The sequence below is a fragment of the Rhea pennata genome, chromosome 17 (genome assembly GCF_028389875.1).
Source record: "Rhea pennata isolate bPtePen1 chromosome 17, bPtePen1.pri, whole genome shotgun sequence".
In the NCBI taxonomy this organism is placed as follows: Eukaryota; Metazoa; Chordata; class Aves; order Rheiformes; family Rheidae; genus Rhea; species Rhea pennata.
This window is the reverse complement of record NC_084679.1, coordinates 4,078,944-4,090,839: the sequence shown is the minus strand read 5'-3', so window position 1 is coordinate 4,090,839 and position 11,896 is coordinate 4,078,944. Positions and strand designations below refer to the sequence as shown.

At 43.9% G+C, this 11,896-nt stretch overlaps 1 protein-coding gene across 2 annotated transcripts in view; it reads left to right on the top strand.

Annotated features, from left to right (window-relative positions):
- Window positions 1-3,780: 3,780 nt before the first annotated feature.
- Window positions 3,781-11,896, top strand: part of SBNO1 (strawberry notch homolog 1) — a 31,835-nt gene continuing 23,719 nt past the window's right edge. The window contains exons 1-3 of one of the 2 annotated variants that reach the window (XM_062589708.1): window positions 3,781-3,961; window positions 10,315-10,448; window positions 11,068-11,172. In XM_062589708.1, the coding sequence (XP_062445692.1) occupies window positions 10,317-10,448; window positions 11,068-11,172 (237 nt within the window). In that variant the 5' untranslated portion in view covers window positions 3,781-3,961; window positions 10,315-10,316. Of the gene's footprint in view, window positions 3,962-4,857; window positions 4,959-10,314; window positions 10,449-11,067; window positions 11,173-11,896 lie in introns of those variants that run through there. The other variant, XM_062589710.1, reaches the window with a different exon arrangement.

Here is an 11,896-nt window from a genome sequence, read left to right as displayed (position 1 = left end):
TCACGCAGCCAGCTGCACTTGCAACGCGCTTGCTCAAAACCTTTCTTGTGTAATCCCCTATTCTATAACAAGGGAAGCCAAAACATGACAAAAAACACAGAGCTCTCCCTATCACCAGAAAAGCTTGGAACAGCCTCAGCATCAATACTCTGCTCCGAGATCACAGTAGGTCTAGTACATATACTTCAAAATCAGGAAAGTATTATTACAAAGATGAAAGAAACAATGAATCAGGATGGCACACACACATCAATGGTTGAGGTCATTATGGAAATAAGGAAGTTACCATACACCACCTCTTGGTGCTCCACATTAGGTAAACCTTATATTGGGCCACAATATATAATCAGTCTTTATTAGCATTTTTAAGGCTTATCTAAGAATAGCTACCTGTATACATTCTAAGGCTATGGTTTCATAAGTAAGTTAACTGACATAACTTCCTATCACTAGTAGGGATAGTTTCTTGATTTGAGACTTATCTGGAGCCAGAAGCTGCTGGTTTTCTCTTGGGCATTCATACAGCTGCATAATCAACCAATTCAGGAAGCTGACAACTGAAAACTACCCTAAGAAAAATGCCTATGAGGGATGGCCTTATTCTACACTGACTGCCCCTGGCTGGTGCACAGACACTGAATGCAATGTACCTATAGAGGAGATCTGGGAAGGCAGCATGGAGATTTAAATTTACCCTCTCCTCATTTTGCAATAGCATTTTGTGCAAACAGTTTATTTGAGAAAAGACAAAGAAAAAAAAAGAGAGAGCACACGCACGCGTGTGTGTATTAAAAAAAAAACAAAGCAACTGTAGCTGTGCAGGCAGCCACTAGGCGGCAAAGCAAGCTAAATAATTCTCATCACTAGAGCAACAAAGAAAACAATGTCATTTTTAACTAGCTTCAGCTACCAACACGCTGCAATCACACTACGAATTAACAAAATGCACTGGCTTCCCTCCTGCCTCCAAGCTCTCTTCAGGGAGCTGTGCCTGAAAAGTCAGTGCTGAGGATAAGTTAAACATATGAGCCTAGAGTCCAAAAGAGGATGCGTCTGTCAGCAACTGCTAGTCACCATGACTCAGGCTGGATGCGTAGCACGTGTGGAAACTGTTGGCCTACCCGTATACTCCAGAGGGAGCAGCATGACTCTTACTAGCACTAGCTATAAAACCCAGTGACCTAAATATTATCTTTCGTAGTACTGTGAAAGCAGCTCCTCCGAGCATTGTACTTGAATGCTGAAATTTGAAATTGGTTTGTGGGGGGAGGGAGGAAAAAATAATGAACAAGGGACTGGATTTGCTCAGAAAGGAAAGGAAAGCTTCAGAGCAAATGTCTTTGTTTCTAAATTAACTCTTCACCCAGTTAAAAAAAAAAAAAAGACTTTTAAAGACTCATTGCATTTGAACTGAAAAGTTCAGTTTCTTTCAAATACACTAACAAGGCACGCTTTTAAATACTTCCAACTGAGAGCACAACTTCTTGATGTCATCATGATTTATATAGCTCCTGTCATATTTTCTGTGAAATAGTATCACAAAATTTATTTAAAATATTGTCTTAAAAGATGAAATGCTGACAATCCATTTGTTTCATCTACTATAACTCTCCGTTAGAAAGCAAGTAAAAGTGATGCCTCAAGGGTAACTTTTGAGTGTAACACTAAGCAATATTATTTTATAAAGTTACATAGTAACATAACAGTATGTATAACTAGGTTTACTAGATTATAAAATACAAATATGACTGCAATCAGAATTATATCTGCAAATGGTAAAAACAGCATCTCTAACCAAACATTGCATTTAGTAGGATACTTAAGTCACACACAAAATCTCAGTTAAGCACTGTCCTGCAAATAATTCTGCATTTATTAATTTTATGTAAGTAGGATGAATCATTGCCATCGATGGGACTACTCACCTCTCCTAGTCGAGGACAACTGTAACCTCTGCGTGTAGGCCTGACAGGTAATTTATCTTTTCAACTCAAGACATCAGAAATGTCATTTGCTTGCAGTGATTGTATGTATCTACACAGATGCATTTAATGTCAGATACATTGCACATGAGACGTACTTCACTGTGCCTTTATTTGAAGTACTTAGAAGTCAACAGTCCATAGCTGCCATTTAAACTGTTCTCATCTCTGGCCAGACTTCTGTCATCTTCTTTTTCTCCATTTAATGTCTGATGCATCACTGATGAACCTGAGATTACCTAAATCAATCTAATTAACATTGCTCCATCTTTAAAGAGGTTAGTCTATATTTGACTGATTCTTTATGGGTTATTTTAATCCTTGTAAAATTTGTATATTGAAAAAAAATGGATGAGTTCCCCTAAACATTTTAAATATATTTCATATGACAGTCCACGCATTGTTATTTGTTATGGCTGCTTCAATCATACATTAAACGCAAAGTTTTTTGAAGAGTTATTGTGGTATTCTTACACAATTGGGAAAATGTTTTACTGTAAGACTGTTTTATCAAAAATCTGTGAGTAAAAGGGCCTGAAGCATCAAGATCCCAGCACACATAAGACTAACACAAGTAGTCGTCATATTTTCAAGCTCGTTTAGTTCTTTGCAGCAGAACATTTCATAAAAGTAGCTTGTAAAATATTTTCAAGGGACATCTGATGTGCCAGCGCATCCTCAAGGGTGAGGCGTTCTCGGGCTGGGCAGCAGGGATCGCCCTCAGCACAGCTCCACTGAGTCACACTTCTTTCTCCTCGGAGAGGCTGGGAAGCTTCTGTGAGAGGAACACTGACGAGAGCCGTGGGACTGAGGGTCCCAGTGCTCGGAGCCTCCCGCTCGCGGGTAAGGCACAACAAGGGCCACCTGAATGTGCTTTCACAGGGACGTGCCCAGGGCCCAGCTCCACAGGAACGCGGGCACCGGGGCCAGCCGCGGCGGGATGGGACCGACGGAACCGCCTGAAGGGAGACAAGTTCACCAACGGGAGCACAGGCGGGGGAAGGCGGAAGCAACATCACTTCTCCTCAGGCCAGCTGCCCAGCAGGCCGCCCGCGCCCGAAACCACCAGCTCGGCTCCCAACAGCCGCCGACGCCGCACACTCCTTCACCCTCACACGCTGCCAGCGGCGCGCATGCGCAAGGCTATCGGGGGGGGGGGGAGCGCATGCGCACGAGTGCCGCCGCGCCTCTCCGGCGCTCTGCGCCTGCGCGCCACCTACACCTGCGCGCCTCCGCCCTAAGCCCCCTCTTTTTTCCCCATGATGCTTCGCGAGCAAGCCAGATCTCGCGAGAGCGCCGCGTTGCGTCCTCGCGGCAGCCGCCATCTTAGAGGAGCCGGGATCACGTGACCGCTTGCAGCGGTTCGCCTCCGTCTTCCCCTCCCCCACCCACCGGGAACCGGGCTCAGATCGACATGCTCGACTCCGGCCGCCGCCCTGGGGCAGGGCCGCCGCGCGGGAACGGCGCGGCGCGAGGACGCTGGAGAAGCCCCTTGGGTTCTTGCGGAGCTCCCTTCCTTTCCCCTATCGCTGGGGTTGGGGAGGGGGGAGCGGAGCGGCAGGTCACGTGACGGAGGGGCGCGGCGAGGGGGGCGAGCGCCCGGGAGCCCGCGGCGGCGGGGGTGGGGGAGGGGCGCGAGAGCGGCGGTGGTATTCGGGCACGTGACTCGAGAGGCGCGCGCGGGAGGGGTGGGGAGAGGGAGGGAGCTGGGTCACGTGGCGCGGAGCGCGCGCCAGCGGCGGGCGGTGGCTGGCGTCACGTGGGGGTGGCGCGCGGCGGCGGGCGGGGGGAGGCGCGGCGGCGGGCGCGGTCACGTGGTGCAGCGCGGCGGCCGGCCCCAGCCCCCCCCTCCCCTCCCCCTCCCCTGTGAGAGGGGAGGGAGGGCAAAGATGGCGGCGGTGAGTTAGAAAGCGGCGGGCGGCGGGGCCGGCGGCGGAGACTTCCAGGAGCGGCCGCGGGAGGATCGAGCGCGAGAGAGAGTGAGTCCCGCTCCGCCCGCTCGCGGGCCTCGCCGCCGCCTCGGGGCGGTCCCTGCGCGGCGAGGCCGCCGCGGCGCCCTCGGGGGGTCCCTTCCCCTCGGCCCGTCGCCGCCGCGCACCGGGCGGCGGCGGCGGGGCGGCCGCCGCGCCCGCGGGGAGCTCCCTGCCTCGCCTGGGCGCGGGGCGGGCCGCGCGGCCGCCCCCTCCGGGGGGTCCCCGAGGCGGGGGCCGGGAGCGCCGCGGCGCGCGGGGGAGGGCGCCGCTGTCTCGGTGGAGCCGCCGCTTCCCCGCGAGTCGGGCAAACTTTGCGCCCGAGGCGGTGCGGGGGCGGCGGGGCCGCGTCGGCGGGCGGCGAACCCCCCCCCGGCTCCGGGGAAGCGTGCGCGGCAGGGCCGCGCTGGTAACGGCTGACGAAACGGGCGGCCCCGCGGCGGGGGGCCCGGCTCCTTCCCCCCGCTCAGTCTGCTGCCTCCGCTCTCCGCGCCGCCAGCAAAGGCAAAATGGCATCGGGGCCTCGGCGCTGTCCGAGCCGCCCGCCTTTGTGCGCCTCTGCCGCGGCTCGCCGGAGCGCTGGGGTCTGAAGCGGAGCCGCCGCGGTGAAGCGCGGGGTACTTGGTCTGGGGCGCTTGAGCGGTTTCTAAACGCTGCCGCGAACCGGCAGCTTGCGCCCTTCTCTGCGGCCTTAATGCTCTTGAAGGGCTCTTCTAAAGCGGTGAAGGGCTGAAAACAAAAGTAGTGCATGGGACACAATTACGCAGCCAATTCTAGTCCAACCCGGAAGTTTATGTCCGGAACACGTGTTGGTGAGGAAGGTGGCGAGGCTGCGAGCCGCTCGCCCCTTAGCCCGGGCGCGGGCCGGGAGCGCGGCGCGCCCGGCGGCGCCCGCAGCTCCGCGGGAGCCCGCGCTGGGACTGGCTGCCCCAGCCGCACACCGAGCCTCCGAGCCCCGCGTACGCCGTGACTCTAAACAAGCACACCTCAAACGGAGGTTGCTAGGGTGAGTAATTGTTCAACATAGAAATGCTCTTAACACTCTGAAGGGGAAGAGGCCTTGTGGGTTTTCTTTCCTTTTTTTTTTTTCAGTTGCTTCATTATTTTTAACTGACCCTATCCCATGCTTTGTTTGAGGGATGTAAATTGGAACTCCTGTAGCTTTTTTTTTTCCAAGCTACTTGTCACTTGGTTTTAAATGTTTCTAGTACCTGTTAAAGTTCAGAGTGATAGTTTAAACATTTTTTTCTTTAAAGTTTGATTTACTGGGTAATTTAGTATTATGTCATTTGTTCACACTAATAACTTCAGTTTTCTTTGCTCGCTCTGTAGTTAAGAATTAACTCAGTGATGGGCTGTTTGGCTTTAGAGAACATAGGTTGTATCTAGATTAAAAATGATCTAAACGAACATACATGGTTGTATTGCGAGCCACTTTTTTTTTCCCTGAACTGAAAACCTTGAGTTACAATATAAAGCAAATAGTATAGTAAAAGTTGTGTAGTAGCATGACGTTCAAATTGTTTTTTCTATATCTTGTTCATTGGCCTATTGTGTTATGTTTGGACATAATCTTGATCTTTAAAAATAACATTTAGGTAGCTTGTCATGTTTGGACAAGTTCTTTGGTGTCAAAGCTGGTTGACAGCTACTTAAAACCTATTGAAGTAGGTAGCAGATATGGTTGATGTATTTCTTGTGTGCTGAAGTACAACTAGAACTGGGCCCAAGACCAACATGGAGGAGTGTGTATATATGTGTGTATATTTTATATGTATATGTGCATATACACACATATGTGTATATATGTTGAGGGAAATGCTGCTTCTATTCTCTCTTCTAGGTCTTTACTTCTTAACAAATTTTCTACTGCTAATTAATAAGTTAGCACCTTTAACCAGTTAGTCTAAAAACTAGTTGGAAGCCAAATCATATCAGTTGGTCTGTTAGCATTTTAGAAACTCCTGAATGTCAGTCACATTTTTAGATTGTGCTTTCATTTCATTTCAAATTTCATAAAATGGTCCTGCAGCTTTAAACCAGAGTTGAAACCCATACTGTCCTAAACTGTGCCTTGTGTGACCTTACAAGCTTTGACTTATTAACTGTTGCTCTTAAGGCACGTAACAATGCATAGGTTAAGTAATTAGCGTTTTACTCCTTGATTGGTGATTTGTAAAGCATCAGAGGGGCTTGAGGTTTTTTGATTTATTGTTGTTACTGGGGTTGCCTTCTGCAGCTAAAAGCTATGAGATAAGGAGAACCGATCTGAATATCCAGAGGGTCTTGTGGGATAGCTCTCCTTAAATCTCTGTGAGGGTCTGCAAATTGGGTTGTGAATTTTTTTTTTCTTGATAATAGTGCTCAATCATATAGTTCAAATAACATGTTCCTTAGAAAACTAGCAGAAAAAGCGAAAAAAATTGCTTTACATATTGTCTCAGGCCAGTCATTAAAACCTGAGTTTGCAGATTGGGCAGACTAAAGATGCCAGTTGTCTGAAAGGTTTGGCAATAGCTGTACACGTAGCTTACTGTGACGTTTGGTTTGGGCTAAGTTGTGCTATCAGAGTTTGCTGCAATTAAGTAAGTACTTCAGGTATACCTATACAGTGCTATAATGTGATGCTGAGAGATTTTGGAATTGAAAGCCTTTCTATGATTTAGGATTCCACTGCTAGTTTTCTTAGGAGAAATGGGGGTGGAGAGCAGGCTGCTTGACATGTGGGTTTTTTGAGTCTTTCTTTTTTCTTCCCCCCCCCCCCTTCTACTAAAACTAAAATGGAGGGATGGGGAAGAGCAAGCCAGGTTGGCATGGATACATGTCATAGTATTAAACATGGCATTCTGGTTTTGTTCCTTTAAATCAACAGTTATTTACCTGGTTTCACTACCAGTGTGCATTGTCTTTATATCAAACTTCATATTCTTTAGCAGTGTATCATCTTACAAAAATTCTTAATAAATTTTAGTAGCCATTTTTTTTGAAATGGCAGCAGGTTGTACCATTTTCCTTTATTAATAGAAAATAATTGGTGCACAATTACTGTTGAAATTTTATAAATACATATTTTTAGTTTTATCTAACAGGTTGGTTCTTGCTCAGTGACATTGGACAGCCTGACTAAACGTAGACAACCTTGTCTGCAAGATTCTGCATGCTTGGAACAGTTCTTCCACTGGTGAAATGCTCAGGGAACAGCTTGTAATATTCACAACTTTTTTTATATAAGTAATTTCTTTTGGGGTTTTTTAAAATGTGGCAAACAGGTCCTTATATAGGATTGCCAAAGCCGCGCTGCAGAGCTTGATAAAGTCGTTTTCACTTATGTTAACTAAGAAGCCTCCTACCTTGTGAGATTACGGAGCTGTTTTGGCTTGATAACATTTTAGGCTTGACTAGCATATGTCACAAAAAAAAACAAATTAAGCTATCAAGATGCAGCTTTTCCTCTTATGTTTCTTCTCACTTCATTTCCTTACTCAAGTGAACTAAATTGGGGAGGGGAGAAATACATTTTTTTATTTTTGAAGTTTTATGAAAAACCTAAAATTGATGCTGTTTATTAATTTTAATGTAAAACTTACTGAAGTTCAGAATTCCCCTTGTTCTAGTTCCAGACAATGCAGCTTTGCTTCTGCTGTATAGAAACAAAATAAGTGAAACTCATCTAACTTTCATTGTCCAGACTGACTGATGGACAAGTGAACAGTTGTGTTTTCACTTTCTGCTGTTTTGCTAACAGCCATTAATTTTTTAAGACTGTTAAAGCTTGGGATTAGTGTGATAGGGATGCAGGTCTACTAAGACAAGGATGATTTAAAATTGAATGTACTTAATCTGGAAGTATAGGAATTGCTATATTAACTTCTATCTCTAGTCACCTAATGTAAGCTTTAAGCTGTTCAGTGTTTCTGCTAGGAGTGTGTGTATGTATATATATATGTGTATATATATGCATATATAAAAATCCTTTTTTTTCCTTAAGTCAGTGAGTCTGTGCTCAAGACATCCAAGCCATCATGGTTTTTAAAAGTTAAAGATGGAGACTTTAAGGGTAGTCCTGGATGTGTTAAACTTGACTTCAAACATGCTTGATGGATTTTGGCACTATTGTATGATGTTTGGGGAAGATAAGGGTTTTTTTTTTTCTAATCTCAATGATGCTTTGAGTCTCCATTTTGTAGAAAGTCCTTTCCTTCTTGTTTTACAAAAGTAGACTAGAAATTATCTTGATTTTTTTTGTCCTAGTTCTCTTCTAAATAAACAGCTGCAAGCTTCTGACTTTACGTGCCTGTATTTAATACAGCCACTTATCTCTCAAGTTCTAGTCATAACTCCTTTTAGAGATGGTTTGACCAAGAATACCTGCGGACTAAATAATGACATAACTGTCATTATCTCTTCCTTTGTACATTTAGACATTTCTATTTGACTGTATTGAACAAGGGTGTTTCCACTGTGCAGAACAGTGCACTTTCCTGATCAATACTGTGAAGTTAAAGTTGCAAAGGTATTTCAGAGCTGCCAGTCTGAGGGGATAACTAGCGTCAATTCCCCTTCTGTACTGAATTTTGCTTGCAATGGTTGCTCTGAAGTTCCTGACACCAAAAGTATAAGCTGAACTTCATCTCCAGACTTCATCTTCTCTCACCCTTTTCTAATTAGTAAAGAATGCCATAAGCTTCTAAACTAGATAGGATGATCACTGACAATATTTTGCCTGATGAAAATGAAGGATTTTTTTTTGCCTACACTTTAAGATAGATGTAGTAGCCCCTTTCTTTGAGAAGGGAAGCTTAACCCTGGTGAAGGATAAAGTTAACAGGCTGTTCTCATGTCCGTTTTTATTGACCCATTCAGGATTGTAAGAGGTAGACTAGTAGGAGGTGATATCCTTTGAAGGAGTGCTGTGTTATTTAAATCTGCTAGGTATCTTCATTTCTTAATTACTTCTGTACCTGATAAAATGGTAGAAGGCCCTATTGGCTTGTAGTTTATCTGATTGCCTCAGGTGTCCTTTTATTTATTTATTTTTAAGCACAGGCTGGTTCTGACACAGCAGTTCCCTTAGTTACTGTTTGTGGCATCAGTATTCTTGTGGGCATCTATGGTCTTTGTTCTCACTTAAAAATAATCCTCAGTTTGTCCCACAATGTTACAGCGACTATTTCACTTGCGATGTCGCCATGTCAATATTAATCTGCTAAAAGAAGGTATCACTCTGTTATTGGAGAGATCAAAACTAGGAAGAGTAAGAATCAAGTGCCAGGTGCTTTGTTATAATAATTTCCTGTTCTATCAAATGTCCTAATGTGTCTGACCATGCAGCTGAATGTGGCTTAGCTGTAGGAGTAGAGAAAGATAGGCGGTTGAACACTGTTTTGGAGTCAGTGAGTAGATGTATCTATTCTAAGGTAGATAATTATTTTTTCCTCATTAGATGTTCACTTTTTGTGTGTCTAGATGTTTTGTCACCAATAGACAGTACAGGGGTGTGGCTTAGCAGGAAGGTAAAGGAAACTTCTTATTTGAGATGGGCTTTAGACTATATGGGCAACAGCTGAAGTGATGTGGATTCGTATTTAACATTTGTCTTAGTACTATGGCAAATCGGCTTCCTTCTTGGGAGAACGGAACATATGTTTGCTCTTCCATCCTAAAACATGTAGTATCTAACTTTTTCTAATGTGTTCTTGTGCTGTTCAAAGTAGCTTTTGAAATTAACTTTGCCTGCTCCATGCATCAAGGAACCTGTAATACAACTTTGGTGTCCTATGTAATAGTGTAGTTAAAATACTGTAATAGTACAATGTTTGTCCTTTATATTATACAAAATTTCTGCAATGAATAACTGATTTCCTAATGAACAGCAAGCAAGAAATAAGTTTATCTTGTAAGCTTTTTTTATCACTGACTTACTGTTATAAGATAAAGTGAGCGAGTTTTAATTGTGCATCCCTTACTCAATGTGCTTCTTGAGAAAGATGTATCATTAACATAGCACAGTCTGATTTCTTCTGCCTTTTTATTTCTTGGAATGCTTAAAAACGTATGATGAAGACTAGAAGGGTCATCTTTATTCTTTACATAAAATACTATCACATTCAGATTTATAATAAGCTATTTCATTCTTCTTACCTCTTCTAAATTTGGCTGTAATGAAAAGATTTAAAACTATAAAAATAAGAAAATCTACAAATCAACAAAAGATCTAGGGCAGGTCTAGAAAGTGAAACGATGTATACAAATTACTGCATTGAATAGTCTCTTAAATCTAAGAAAGGGAACTACAAATGTGAGTGTGTGTGCAAATAAGACAAAACTCAATGTAACTTGTATTTATGGTCTAATTTTTTTAGAGATGGTGGAGCCAGGACAAGATCTGTTGCTTGCTGCTTTGAGTGAGAGTGGAATCAGTCCAAATGATCTATTTGATATTGATTCTCCAGATGTGGTTCTTGCAACTCCAGCACCAGCTCCAGCTGTTCAGCAGGTTAAAATATGAACATAACTATTGCTAGAAAACATGAGAGCTCATACTTGCTGTATGGGGGAGGTCCTTAATAAGTGCTTGAGTAATGTGGAGTTCTCAAATTCTTTGCTTCTGAGTACTGAGACTAGAAGATGATTTGGTAGTTCATCTTAAACTTTTTATACAAAAAAAAGCAGTCTGAAATACACTGCTTAGGTCAGTATAAGCATATGCCAACATGTATTCATACGGACTCTAATATCATTAGAATCTAACTGCTTTCCTGTAAAATGAATAAAAAGTAATTTAATTTGATGTTTAGTCTCTGTAACAGCATTCAATCTGCAAGAATGTAAAACTGCTTTAGGTGCAAACTGGGAACAGTAGTATGTCAAACAGTGACATCACAAAACTAGTTACATTTTCACAGCAGTTAACTGAAAAGGTATTGTATGTGGAGCTTCACTGAAGGTGAAATCAGGCACTTGATGATCTATGTTTTCAGTGAAACCTCTGTTAATGAGCACAGTTGAAGACTTCACTGCTTATGTCCATTTTGTGGGTGGATATTTAGACTTAAGTTTTTTTCCTGCTGAGTGCCTGATGCTGTTTTTTTTTTTTTTTTTTTTTCCCTCTACAGTCAGTGCCGCTTAGTGCATTAGAATTAGGCTTGGAAACTGAGGCCACAGCTGCTGTGAAACAAGAACCAGAGACTGTATCAACTCCAGCCTTATTAAATGTTCGGGTAAGAACTGGCACTGCAGGATTTTATATGGGTACATTAGTAAAAGGTAGTGAAGGAGGCAGACTTTTAAGACCAAGGAACGAAACACCCACCACTGGTTGTTGCCATCATCTCAGTACTACCTGTACTTAAGGCCCTGGAAGCTTAGCATATCCATGGGTTGGTGCAATTGATGTGACGAAGGACAAGCAACACACAGAAAAATGCTTGGAGGGGTCCAGTGTGCCTTTTACTTTCCCTGCAGGCGTATTCTGGGAGTGAGAAAGTTGTCTCCTGTGTCCTAGCTTTGTACTGCCTTTTGTAGTTGCGGAGAATTCTGAGCACCACAGCGGTGCTCTGATGGACCCTGCTTGAGCAGGGGCATTGGCCTAGATGATCTCCAGAGGTCTGTTCCAACCTTAACCATTCTGTGGTAGTTACACTCAAAATGAGAATGGGAAGAGTAGATCTACTGTAAGGCAGTTGTCATGAGGAATGCTTGAAAAAGGGAGAACGTGCACATACATTTTTAAGTAATGCAGGCTCTTTACCCTGACAGTTCTGCAGCTGTTTTGTATGTGTAACACTCTGTACAGCTCAGGATTTCTATATAGTAGTAGTTTTGTGTCTAAATGATGAATCCTTCATCCTATTCTTTATTTCCTTCTTCTGATCTTAGAACAAGTTAGCACAAAAATACACGTAGTAGTATATTGGTGCAAGTTTTGAAAGGTCTTGCCCAGAT